The sequence below is a fragment of the Rhamphochromis sp. 'chilingali' genome, assembly GCF_963969265.1.
Source record: "Rhamphochromis sp. 'chilingali' genome assembly, chromosome: 19".
Taxonomy (NCBI): domain Eukaryota; kingdom Metazoa; phylum Chordata; class Actinopteri; order Cichliformes; family Cichlidae; genus Rhamphochromis; species Rhamphochromis sp. 'chilingali'.
In genome coordinates, this window is record NC_137946.1 from 34,837,135 (window position 1) to 34,851,003 (window position 13,869).

At 43.8% G+C, this 13,869-nt stretch overlaps 1 protein-coding gene across 1 annotated transcript in view; it reads right to left on the bottom strand.

The window, feature by feature from the left end:
• Positions 1-1,704: 1,704 nt before the first annotated feature.
• The window catches only part of tmprss15 (transmembrane serine protease 15), a 39,478-nt gene continuing 27,313 nt past the window's right edge, over positions 1,705-13,869 (bottom strand). The window contains exons 14-27 of the mRNA XM_080866565.1: positions 13,480-13,569; positions 13,230-13,355; positions 12,979-13,119; positions 12,220-12,330; positions 11,787-11,910; positions 11,469-11,564; positions 7,744-7,793; positions 7,592-7,666; positions 7,369-7,513; positions 7,093-7,274; positions 6,923-7,015; positions 4,188-4,327; positions 2,426-2,480; positions 1,705-2,325 (exon numbers count right to left, since the gene is read on the bottom strand). Coding sequence (XP_080722691.1) covers positions 2,192-2,325; positions 2,426-2,480; positions 4,188-4,327; positions 6,923-7,015; positions 7,093-7,274; positions 7,369-7,513; positions 7,592-7,666; positions 7,744-7,793; positions 11,469-11,564; positions 11,787-11,910; positions 12,220-12,330; positions 12,979-13,119; positions 13,230-13,355; positions 13,480-13,569 — 1,562 coding nt within the window. The 3' untranslated portion in view covers positions 1,705-2,191. The remainder of the gene's footprint in view (positions 2,326-2,425; positions 2,481-4,187; positions 4,328-6,922; positions 7,016-7,092; positions 7,275-7,368; positions 7,514-7,591; positions 7,667-7,743; positions 7,794-11,468; positions 11,565-11,786; positions 11,911-12,219; positions 12,331-12,978; positions 13,120-13,229; positions 13,356-13,479; positions 13,570-13,869) is intronic.

Genomic DNA, 13,869 nt, shown 5'->3' on the forward strand with positions numbered 1-13,869 from the left:
CTGTAGGTACCGCCCCCTGCCGGAGGAGTAGTTTGGTCTTTTTTATTTTGATATGAACTTTATTTGACTATCCAGAGTTGGGACCAGGAAGCAGAGTTGCAGTCTTACACGCCTCTCTGCAGCTTCTCTCCTCCTGCTACCCCCCAAAAACCCATCTCCATAGAGACTGTGTCAGCTCCCAAACAGACAAAAACAAACTAAAAACCAGCAAAAAACAACTTAAACATAAAAATTCACAAAGAAAGAACAATACAGTATCCACATCTGAACCAAAGAGTAGAACAGTGAAATGTGGATTATTAAATATTAGGTCACAAATGTGTTTAAATCCTGCCTGTTGATTTAAACAGGCAGGAGAAGGTACAGAGGGTCGGAGTAAAAGAGGAGGACACTCTTCATGTCTGTCTCCACGTTGGTTGAGTGTGGAGTAAGTGCATATGAGAGCATGAGGGTGGGAATGGATGTTTGTGTCTGTGTGTGCCTGTATGTCTGTGTCTATATGTCAGGTTGGGTATCAGACGCCACCTCTCTGGGAACATCTCAGGCCCTCCAAGGTTTGGAGGTTTATCTCCCCCTACCACCACTTCCCCTGCCAGTGGCGGACTCCCTCAGGTGTCGGTGCGTTGGTGGTTCTTTGTGTCCGGGGATGGGCGTCCAGGTACACACCGGCTCACTCCTTGGCGGCCGCTTATCGGGGCCTGGAGCCTGGGGCTCACTCGGGCCACTTCGGAGGTGGGGTGCCCCCGGCCTCTCGGCCTGGGGCTCGGTCACTCAGGCACGGCTGGCTGCCGGCGGAGCTCACGGGCGCGTCACTGCAACTCCCCCTGGCTTCTGCTCCGCGGCTGCTGAGTGAGCCCTCATCTGGGACTCTCCTCAGCTCTTTCCGGGACAGTGGCGCGGCTGCCCCTCTGTTGGTCTTCCTTGGTCTCTTGTGTTCTGGGGGCCTCTGGATGTCTGGAGTTTTGATCTCCTCCATGCCTGCTTCATGCCCTGGAGGACGGGGCTGTGGCCCCCCCACACCCTCTAGCAGATTATTACATGAAGGAACCTTTTAAAAAACAAAAAACAAGCGCGTCCATGCTCACAGGTGTACACACGGGTGATCACACCCACAAACTACACCCTTTTTGGCTCCTACCTCAAAGCACACTGTGTTCTGTTGATCTTATGTGCTGCACAATAATGTTTAACATTTAGTATTTACTGTCATATTCCCATATATCATTGTGATGTTGTTTATTCTATTACTCTTGTTCTCTTCTGCTTGTTTTCTTTTTCTTTCTCAGCAGGTGATCCAGGTGATTGATATATGCATTTTTTTTTCTCTGCCCGTTCTGTTGGTTTTTGTCTTTTGCCCTTCTCCCCCGTCCCTCTCCTCAGCTGTTTCTCTTTCCCTCTTTCTTTCTCCCCTTCTTTCCCCCAGTCAAGTCTGTCCCGTATTCAGCAAGTGAAAATAAAATAAACAATAAAAGGTGAATCAAATGGACCATTACGGCAAGGCTGGGATGGTCAATTTGGTAAAGTAAATCCGTTGGGCATCTTTCTTTGCCTTTAGACAACAATTCTGATGCAAAAGAGCCAAACGGGACAGGCACAAAAAAAAAAAAAAAAAAAAAAAAAAAAAGAGGAGGACACTGGGACAGGAGGAGGTGCAGAGGGTCCTAGTAACAGAGGAGGACGCTGGGACAGGAGGAGGTGCAGAGGGTCCTAGTAACAGAGGTGGTGCAGAGGATTTGAGTAACAGAGGAGGACGCTGGGACAGGAGGAGGTGCGGAGGGTCTTAGTAACAGAAACTAAGCATACCAAACCAGTTATTGTCATTCATCACAAGGATTCAATTTGTTGAATTTCATTTATTTTGTTTAGACTGATACAAACAGAGAAGAGATTTTAGACTCACAGATTTGATATTTTCTCTGCATTCAACACATTTCTGTTCTGGTTGTTACTGATAAACATAAAAAGTTGAACGCATCTTTTTGGTCACTGTGTTCTGCTGCCACCTGCTGACAGAGTTGGATATTACGCCATAATGAAAGTTTTAGAATAAAATCTTTATTTCATAGACTTGATTAATCAGATCTTTATTTGAAACAATCAAACTTGATTGATTTCTCTTTGGAAATGTGTTTCCATCTAGTCAGCTGTTAGTGTGTCATGTGACTCTTTTATAATCGGAACACGTGGAAGGTCACAGTGGATCTTTAAAGTGTGATGAAGAGGAGGAACGTCGGGTCTGAGCGACCCAGGAAGCAAAGGCTGAGACTCGAGCATAGACTCCGGGTTTCTGAGGAAGTCCACAGCCTGCGCCAAATGAGGTCACGCCTGTGAGGAACCAATCAGAGAGCAGTGTTCCGTCAAACCTAATGTGAGGCTTATATCTATATTCTGTGTGTGTGTGCGTGTCTGTGTGTGAGACACCAACCAATCAGAGTCCAGCTTCCATCATCCAGACACATCAGAGGACCACCAGAGTCGCCCTGAAAACACCACATTTAAACTTACACACTTACAGCTTACAGACCATCAGCACTGAGAGCACAGCCTGAGAGTCACATCCATGTTACAGGTTCATCCTTTACTCAGTACGACATGCAAAAGAATCAGAATCTGAACACTTTATTAATCCCTGAAGAAATGATGTGTTTACAGTCACTCTGAGACGATAAGAGGAACAGGCTGAATTATATAATACAATGTGTTATAGCGTTACAAAATATAAGAAAGAGCTCTAATATATACAAATAAGTCAATTATAAATATCCAGAATATTACTGTGTGACTGACATTTGACTCTAACCTGTAAAACTTTGTTATTTTACTGTGGAGCGTGTGCAGATAGTGAGGTTGTAACTACTGCACTGTGTGCTGTGCATTAGATGGAGGAGTTGTACAGCCACTGGCAGGAATGATTTCCTGTGTTGTTTAGTAGTGTATTATGGGTAATCTCAGTCTCCCACTGAGCGTGCTCCTGTGAGTGGCCAGCATGTCATGGAGTGGGTGGGAGGTCCAGCATTGTCCTTATCTTGGACAATATCCACCTCTTAGACACCACCCTAAGGGAGTCTGGCCCCACAACATTACTAGGTTTGTGATCAGTTTATTGAGCCTGTTGGCATCGGCGACCCCCAACTTGCTGCTCCAGCATGCAACAGCAGAGAGGATAGCACTGGCCCCAACAGACTCATAGAAAATCCTGAGCATTGTCAGACAGATGTTGAAGGACTTCAGAGAGTCTGGCCCTTCCTGTATAGTGCAACGGTGTTTTAAACCCAGTACAGTTTGTTATCTACATGTGCTCTAAGGTATTTATAGTCCTCCACCATAAAAGGGGGTCATACGTTTGCTTGTCCTCCAAAGACTGAACTATACAAACTGAAGTGAATGCTGCAGTACTTCTATATAAAGAACTGCCGTTAGGTTCAGACGCTGCACATGTACCTTCATCTGTCCCTGCAGTCTAAAGAAGAGCTGAGGAGGTGACATGCAGAGTGTGTTGTTCAGATATGAATGGTGTCCTCCTTCGGTGTACAGTAACCTGATGACATAGGGTGGATGTTTAAGGGTTTCTGACTCAGCCCAGCACAGAGTAACCACCATTCGGGTGGATACAGTGGGTGAGAGTGTGTAAACATCTGCATGAGCTGAATAATGAATTTGATATTGTAGGAAAGTTTTTTTTGCATGAGTTTGAACTATCTGAACGGTAAGTACTGGGTAACACCTTCTCCTCTGTCAGTAAGTTTTCGTCAGTGAGCTGAGAGTTATTCAGGGTCTGTTTGGAGGGCTCCGGTTGGTTCTTCCTGATAAAGGCTCTGAGTTCTGGTCACTGATTAAATTGATGATGTTTAGTTCAGGACCTCTGAGGGTAAAACCTTCATTCTTTTAGCTGGTTCACCTCAGAGGTTCTTCTCACCTGTCTAACAGCCCTCCACCTTATTCTCTGTCTCCACCTGTCTACTGAGGTGATGAAAACTCTTTTTAAAGTTTTTACAGCTTCTCCTACTCTGCGACACTGAGTTGAATGTTTGTGCTGTTGTTGGAGTCAGAGGATCTAGAACGTTCCTAGTTTTGAATAAGCTGAAGCTTTAGGCCTAAGACTTTAAGCTCTGATCTTTTGGTGCCCAAACGTTAGCATTACCCTGTCTGTGTTATGGTGGATGTTTGGAGTCCAGGTGAGAGGTTACCTGACAGGAGTCGACCCCTCCCTCTTGGTATCCGGCACAGAGCATGCTGGAGGTGATGGTGTACTCGGGTAGCTGCTGTTGACACAGATCCTGATCCACCAGTGGAATCTCGGCTTCCTGGAGAACATTGGGGAGAGAACCTGAGAGAGAGAGATAGGAAGTGAGAGTGACTGCTAACATGGACTCTACAATAAAGATGACTGCAGTGGTGTCATCCAGTGGTTTTCAAAGTGCAACAGCCCCAACATTTTGGGGTTTTTTGCTTCAGAGAGCGGACATATTTGTACAAGAGGGTAGCGTGTGTTACGGAATAAATATATATTCTTAGTGCTTATTTTCTGTTTATATTGTTTTATAGAGCACAGTATAGAAGAAACGGCACTTTGAGTTATAATGTGTGGTAAAGGTCAGAGTACTGTGTAAGACAGGAAACTCTGCACGCTTTGTGCAGGCCTGCAGAGTACAGGAAGTGAAACTAGGTAGAGTGCAGAGCAGGAGTTGTTTTGATCGAAACTATGTGTGACTATGTGTGACGTATAACAGAACTATATTATACGCATTTGGCTTGTAATGCTATAGATTTGCTCAGGATTTGGCCTGTGCTCATCCCTTTCCGGAAAGTAATGCTTGAATAAAATAATAATTATTTTTGACCACACTGAGTCGGAGTCTTTCTCTGTCAGTAAAAGAATATCAAAGAACCGAATTTGATATGTGCTAACTTATCAGCTGCTAACTTAGTTATAAGACTGTATGTGAGCATGATATCACTTGCTCAGCAGCAACATCCATTGCTTCAGTCTTAGCTGCTGCAGGTTAAACCACTCCAGCTCCTTTTTGCTTGTGTTAATGCTAGCACCATTTTGCTGTGTCAACCTGCCTTTACCATACTATAAGACTATTCCTTATTCAATTCAATTCAATTTTATTTATATAGCGCCAAATCACAACAAAAGTCGCCTCAAGGCGCTTCATAGGTACAGACCCAACAATCATATGACCGCCTATGAGCAGCACTTTGGCGACAGTGGGAAGGAAAAACTCCCTTTTAACAGGAAGAAACCTCCAGCAGAACCAGGCTCAGGGAAGGGCGGGGCCATCTGCTGTGATTGGTTGGGGTGAGAGAAGGAAGACAGGATAAAGACATGCTGTGGAAGAGAGACAGAGGTTAATAACAGATATGATTCAATGCAGAGAGGTCTGTTAATACATAGTGAGTGAGAAAGGTGACTGGAAAGGAAAAACTCTATCTCCTATAATAACACTTAGTTCACAGGTGACCCCTTTCACTCCGCCCACCACCTGTTTGACCTGCTGGTTGGTGCCTCAGGTCAATCAGCTCATGTCCCTCTAGACTCACTAACAGCTTCTTCCCCTGAGCCATTTGGACTGTTAACAAACACTATTCCCCACACCTTCTCCTGCCCACCTGCCCACCAATCTGAGCCATGGTCTGAGTAACTCTCATCACTCAGGCCACTAAGTGGTTAGGGCAAGTCCTTTTGCACTACTTTCAAGCACTTTGCAACTTGTTCTGTATTTTGTACCTTTCAATTGTTTTTTTTTCTTTTTTTTAGGAAATATATTTCTCTTGATTGTTCCCTAATCCTGATTGGATCTATTTTGAATTGTCGGAATTACATCTTGTTATAATAACCAGTACAGTTCTGTTTCATTCATTCCTATTAAATATTATCTGTAGGGAGAATATTGGAGAATATGTAATTCAAAATACTATCTTCCAAGCAGAGACAGAATTTACAATTAACCTGAATAAAGCGTTTGTTTAGAGTTTGTGCTGCAGATGTGGAAGCATTGTACATCCCAATCCAGTATCATAACAAAACTACATTATTTTAGCAAAGAATTATAAGAATTATAATGTTACTGAATTTACGTTTACCCTTAGCCAGCAGTTTTAAATTTCCCTCAATGTCGCCCGCTCTGGCCCCTGGAGGACGATGACTATGGTTGCCGGTGTCTCTAGCTTCACATGTCTGAGAACAGAATGACCAATTACCAGAGTCAGTACGCTACCTTCGGCTGCATCAGCTACAGGGGCTAGCTACGGGTGAATGAAGGGTGCGAAGCCGAGTCTCCAATTCAGTAATCCTGGCCTCCAGAGCTGCAAATATGCTACATTTGTTACAGGTATCATTACTGCCAAAGGAGGCCGAGGTGTAACTGACACAATGAGCAGGAAAGTGCAGGAGGGACAGGTGAAGAGGCCATGCTGCTAGCGAGTCGGCTACGAGCTAAGCTAAGATAGAGAATCAGTAAAGACACAGTGAGTGAATACTTTGGCTATAAATTAGGGAGTGAGTACACAGAGAGTGTGCTTCGGATGAAGCACGTGAAGATTATACTATGAAATAATTTATCTATAAGTTTTTAATTAAATTGCTACACAGACAAGCTACACAAAAACACCACTGTGTGTTGGAACCAATGACTGTATAAAACCAATTACTTTTATACAGTCACTGGTTGGAACAGAAACAGGAAGTGATACTCTACCGCAGAGAGCGAGAAACCAAGTAACAGCGCCACCCAAAAAGGTAATCATAATAATAAGCCTTAATTTAATTTAAATACGCAAGTTATAAAAGCATCCTCCCCCTGTACAGGTGTTATGAAGAAGTTCATTGGTAATGAACTTTATGATAGAGAACAGGTGGACCTGTACAGGACGAGACTGTGGAGGTCAAAGGTTGTGCAACCTGGTGCTTGGTTACCGTCAGTGTTTCGGCCCCAGCCAGCGATGAAACATTTTCTTCCTGCTGTGAAATTCTGACCTTCAGGTGGTAAACACACTGGCTGGACCCACTCTGAAACACACACGCACATTTATCAGCGCCCTGCAGCCTGCCTCCACCCATACCTGTGTTTTTGTGCCATTACTGACGGGTGAAGTTGATTGGCTGCTGTAGATGCATCATGGCGATGTCGGCCTGTTTGGTCCGTCTGTTGTACTGCTCATTGAAGATGATGCGATCGACTTGTCGGGTCTGAACAGCCTCTGAGGTTTGATCATTCTGAGCGTGAAGACCGAGAACCGCCGACCATGATTGGAGGTCAACGTTCTTCCTGCAGAGACAGACGTGCACCTATGTCTTCATGTCCAACATCAACATTAACACTTGTTAGCGCCCCATGCAGGCAGCAGCTGTGAGCCTCTCACCCATAAACGCAGTGAGCCGCAGTCAGCAGCCAGTCACTGCCAATCACTGAGGCTCCACAGGCATGACGTCCCTTCCACTGAAGAGACACTATCCACGGCCATGCACCCTCCTCAGCATTAACCCCGCCCACCACTCGGCCAGCACCTGACAGTTAGAACAATGTGACTACAGTCAGGCTGAAACACGATCAGGATCATGGGTTCAGGTCATTCATACTCTCACCTTCATCACCAGGTGTCCTGTGCTCTGATTGGTCTGCCTCCCTTGAGACATTTGTGACCTGACGGACTCCACACGCTGAAACACGTTTCATTTCATACATAAACATAAATTCACTGAGCCTGAAACATGTCTGCATTTCTGAGAGTACTCACGCTGGTTATTACAGGCCAGTGACATCACTTCCTCTCTGTGGCAAGTTTCACTGTAACACAACAAGCATTAACATCCACAAAGAAGGTCATGAAAAAGACCTGACCCAAGAGCATGTTTTGTGAGGTCAAAGGTTAGGGAAAAGTGGCAGAGTCCTGTACATCATATTTCTTGAAAAAGTTGTCGCCCCCCCAGCTTCAGTTACACCTCAATGACCATAATCTCTATGAACAATTTCAGTCTGGTTTCCACCCCAATCATAGCACAGAAACTGCTTTGTTAAGGATTACCTATGACCTTCTGATGGCAGCTGATTCTGATCTCCTATCCATCCTCATTTTTCCTGGTCTTAGTGCGGCGTTTGATACCATTTCTCACAATATCCTGCTGAACCGGTTAGCATCCATTAGCATTAGTCATACCCCCCTTGCCTGGTTTGCCTCATATCTCTCAGACCGCACTCAGTTTATCCAATTGAAATTACACTCTTCATGTCTCTGTCCTGTCTCTGCTGGTGTGCCACAGGGTTCAGTATTAGGGCCTCTTTTATTCATCATCTACATGCTCCCTCTTGGTCATATATTCCAAAAATATAATATCAATTTTCATTGTTATGCTGATGACACCCAGATCTACATTTCTTCTAAACCCGATTCATCCCTCCCACCTACCTCCCTCTCAAACTGTCTTATTGAGATTAGATCATTGTTCTCCTCCCATTTTCCTAAACCTAACAGTAATAAAACAGGTTTTACTTGTTGGCACAGCCTCTATCTTAACCAAATCCCACAGTTTTTCCATTAACACTGAAAATACTTCCACTTACATAATATTAACTGACTCCGTCCCTTCCTTCCTCCCCATACTGCTGCCATCCTCGTCCATAGTCTTAGTACTTCCTGGACTGATTACTGTTGTTCCCTCTTATTTGGTCTCCCTAATAAATCCCTTCATAAACTTCAACTTCTTCAAAATTGTGCAGCTCAGGTCTATTACCCCAATTCTTCAGCAGCTTCACTGGTTATCCATAGAAGCCAGGATAAACTTTAAAATCTTACTTCTCACATACATTTAGGAAAACTCACCTAAATGTTCATCTCCTCTACCTAAAGGACCTTTTAGCTTCTTTTAATAATGCTATCAGAGATGCGAGGGCTGCCTATTTCTTACATTTGGTTACAAAGAGCAGAGGTAATCCTAAGGTGCTTTTTAACACCATTAGTGACATTGTTACTCCTGCTCTACCTGTGGCTCCTATTTCATCTAATGAAGACTGAACATTTTCTTTATTTTCTGCTTGCAAAGATTAATAACATAGGAATAACTTCTTGTCATTCAGCACCTGTTATCTCAATCTCCACCCCATCTTGGCCCGTCATCTTGGATACTTTCTCTCCTGTTTCACTACCTGAGCTGGTAAAACTAGTGAATTCAGTGGAAGCATCCTCTTGTCCTCTTGACACTGTACCTGCATCATTATTCAAAAATGTCTTCTGGTTATTGGTCCATCTGTGCTCACTCTAATCAACTCTTTACTGGCGTCTGGTATAGTTCCAGTTTATTTAAAAAAATGCTGATATTCTCCTGCTTTAAAAAAAGACCTCAGCTAGACCCCTCTGTTTGGAGCAGCTACAGACCAATCTCCAAAGTACCGTTAATCACTAAGCTTCTAGAAAAGGTTGTGGCTAAGAAACTTATAGCGGCTCTGGACAAACATAGCATTTTTGATAAGTTTCAGTCCGGCTTTCCATGAGCTCACTCCACAGAAACAGCTCTTCTTTGGGTCTGTAGTGACATTTTGATGAGTAATGATGCAGGAAAATACTTGGTCCTCCTAATGTTGGACCTCACATCGGCTTTTGACAATGTTGACCATCACATTCTCCTCGAAAGGCTTAAACACTGGGTTGGTGTATAGGGTACTGCCTTGGAGTGGTTCTCCTCATATCTACGTGACCGATCTTTTTCTGTGGTGGTCTCCGGTTTTAGGTCATCCTCTACCTCCCTTACTTATGGTGTCCCTCAGGGTTCGGTTTTGAGGCCTTTATTGTTTTTAATATATCTTCTCCCCCTCCAGCACATAATGGGCTCTTTTGAGGACATGTCTTATCACTGTTATGCTGATGATATTCAGTTGTACATCTCTTTTAAGCCCCAGGATTTATCTAAGCTTCAGCTTCTGAATGATTGCTTAGATTCCATCAAACGTTGGATGGCTGCAAATTTCCTCCAATTCACTGAGGGGAAAACTGAAGTCCTCATATGCGCTCCGGACAGATTTTTATCCCAGATAGTGAAAGCCCTTGGTCCTCTCTCAGTGTATGTTAAATCCTCTATCAGGAATTTAGGTGTCACTTTTGACTCGACTCTCACATTGGATGGGCATGTGAAATCTCTGGTTTGTTTTTATCTTGTTTTTATCACTTAAGAAATGTGGCTAAGTTAAGCCCTATTTTAACTTGCCCTGAACTGGAGATAGCTATACATGCATTTATTTCCTCATGCTTGGATTATTGTAACTCTTTGTTAATGTGTCTAAGCAAAGGTTCTCTGGATCGTCTGCAGGTTGTGCAAAACGCTGCAGCTAGGCTCCTGACAAAATCCTCCAAGTATTCACATGTGACACCATTGCTATTTCAGCTACACTGGCTTCCTGTTAAATTTAGAGTACATTTTAAGATCCTGGTCTTGACATTTAGAGCCTTGCATGGACTGGCACCAGCCTACATCTCTGATCTGCTACAGCCCGATGTCCCTAGCAGGTCCCTGAGGTCATCTGATCAGGGCTTACTTGCTATAAAACAGACTAAGATGAGAACTAAGGGTGATATGGCTGATTGTGACCCACACCCATTTTCACACCTTGGCTCTCATCAGGGGGTCCTTTTGTCCCTCTGTGGGGGGAAACTCCCACTAGGTTTAAATCTGGGACTCTCCACTATTCGACCTTAGAACTGAAGAAGCTTCTCGGATGAGAGGTGAAACGTCTTCAAGCAACTCAAAGAAGTCCAGGCGCTTTTCTTTCCAAGCTCCTTAGACTACGATGACCTGGATGACTGAGAACCTTCACAGACATATGGGTGATAGAGCTTCTGCCACTGTGGCCTCAAGACTCTGGAACTTTCTCCCTCATACATTAATAACTGTGGACTCTGTAGTTTTTTTTAAAAAAAACAACTAAAAACTCACCTTTTTAACAGTTTTTGGTTAAATTTCTGCCTGCTTTATATTGAGTGTTTTACCTTTTGATATATTTGTTATCTTATGTGCAGCACTTTGTGATTCTGTCTAGAAAGGTGCTATATAAATAAAAAAATTTTTATTATTTATTTATTATTTATAAGTGTATCCAAAGCTTGTCCTTCCTATCTGTGTGATCTGCTTCATATCACCACTGTTTCCCGCCCTCTCAGATCCTCACCTCCTATTCATCTTGTGGTTCCTGCTGCTTGTCTTACCACGATGGGGAACAGAGCCTTCGGTTCAGCTCCCCAGCTCTAGAACTCTCTTCCACCAGCCTCAAGAAATGCAGACTCTCTTCCCTTATCTACAGCTCAAAACACATGTGTTCAAGCCTGCTTATTCGCTTTAGTGCTGATTTTGTCTGTTGTCAAGCAATTTTAACTTATTTTATGTATTTTAATAACTATTTTCCTTTTTAGTTTTTCTTTTGTAAGGTAACCTTGGGTTTCTGAAAGGCGCCCTAGTTCTGGTTTGGTTCTGGTACCTGATGTTGGTTTTCAGTGTCCCATCATTGCTGATTGTGATGAGAGCAAACGGCGAGTCTTGTGGCCGAGCCGGCAGGAACGAGGCCTTCCCGGACCTGCAACAAATACCAGATCTGAGTCTACGGGCCTCTTCAACATTTCCTGTTTCTGTTGGAACCTTCAGTCCAGCTGGAACAATCAGGCTCACCTGACAGACAGATGTAAGAAAAAATTAGCTGTTCTTCAAAGTTTCCAGGATTTCTGTATTTAAAAATCAAACTGTTTAACACTCAAACAGTTTGACTAAAGTCCTCAAGTTTCCAGAGAGAAGTAGTTACCTGTATCCGAGGTACTGACAGGTGAAGTTAGACAGTTGAGAGCTCCAGGTGTCAGTGCACACCGTGAACAGAGAAGAGACAATTTGAACCTGAAGCCGACTGGAACCATTTACCTGCAACATAACTGATACACAAATTTCTTAAAACCTGAAGCAGAACAGGTGCTGTGGACAAACTGGGGTCACGTGACTAATTTAAGATGTTAGAGAACTTCCTTGTCACTGTCTTTAGTGAACATCTGCTCGATGAGCTCATCCACCAACACCCACCAACACCAACCCACAAACACAAAAAACTCCTACCGACATTAAATTATATAAAATATTTACAGATGATTAGATTCTGTTTTGATTCACACACTTTGGGGGCAGCATGAAATCAAAATGACCTGATACTGTGTATTTATTATTAGTATTGATTATGAGTGACTTACCACATTTGGCTTCATCAGAGCTGTCGGGACAGTCGACCACACCATCACACTGATTGTTACCATGGATGCAACTTCCTGTCTGACACTGGAACTGACCATCAGCACACGGAGCTGTTCAAACGTCACATGAGCTGTCAGTAATCAATCAGTACATCTTTTGTCATGTTTACGTACCGGCAGGCAAGGAGAGAAGGACCCAAAATGCAGGTTTCAGTGAGGCGAAGTAGAACTCAAAATAACCGCTTTATTAGCAGGTAAACAGCGGACCAACTAAACTGGGAAAATACAAACTAACAGGCAGATACACACGGACGGAAAACAGAGTACAGAATGAAGGTGAGTAGACATTAACGATGCGACAGAGAACAAAGGTAACACAGGGCTAATATACATACGGCAGTAATCAAGGGATGAGGCAGAGGAGGGGAACACACCTGGGAGAAATCACAGCTGACGAGACAGGGAATAGTAAACTGAGCACACTCACATAAGACACAGACCTTCACAATAAAACAGGAAACTCAGACACAGGGAACCAGACAAGACGCTGAACTGAACAGACAGATTCGCAAACAGACGGGGTGACGCCATAGACAGACAGAGATACAGACGCAGACTCAGAGGCAGACCAAAGAGAACTCAAACAATAATAATCATCATAATAATAAACTAGAAAATGATAATAATAAACTTAAAGCGCTGGGTCACCGACCCAGGACCATGACATCTTTGCTGTCTCTTCACGTGTGATGAGCTCACCTGGTGACCCCAGGTTGACCCCAGAGGTGAAGTTGGCTCTGAATCCTTTCCCAGAAACTGAACTGTCTGTATAGAACCACACTGTAACTTGATTGGCTGTTGAGAAGAAGTCATGGGTGGGGCCATTTCCTGTGAGGACAGCTGGGTAAGACAAAAAGAGAGAAGTTATCACTTGGGTCAGCGTAAAATTCACTTGGACGTCTTCTGGTGAGGATAAAGCTGCAGAGGATTGTGGGTAAACACAACCTCACCCAGTAAGGTGGAGTTAGGCCCCGCCCCATCCCGCACTTCCACCATATCACTGGATGCTTCAATGTCAAAGTCCAGGAAGTGGAGCTGAATATTGTGACCTTCCCCAGCATGCAGAGTCCACAGACCTGCAACAGAACAGCATTATGAGTAATTACAACCTGCTGCCAGGTAAAAACGTCACACGTTCTCAAGTGAAACCAGTGATCATGTGTAAATACAGGTAGGCTGAAAGCAGACAGGTTTACTCACACTCTGCCCCATTCCCATAGGATTCTGGGTAGTTTGGTGTGTTGAATGTAGAGTTTGGCTCCCAGAGGTCAAACGGGCCTCCACAGTCAGCTGGACCGATCAGAGAACAGAGGTAGCAGAGTATCAGCATCACAGGTGTGTCATTTGATTGTTGGTTTTTTCTCTGTGTGTATTACTGTAGGGTCTACCTTACAATATAAAGCGCCTTGAGGTGACTGTTATGATTTTGTGCTGTATAAATAAAATTGAATTGAATTGACTGGTACAAAGGACAATTGCTGACATCATTAAATTATCAGACAAAAGATTCAGTTTACCTGCTATATCTTATCTGTATGGAAGTATGGTTATTTCTCACCTAGTCTGTGGTGGGGGTTCTCAGCTGGTATG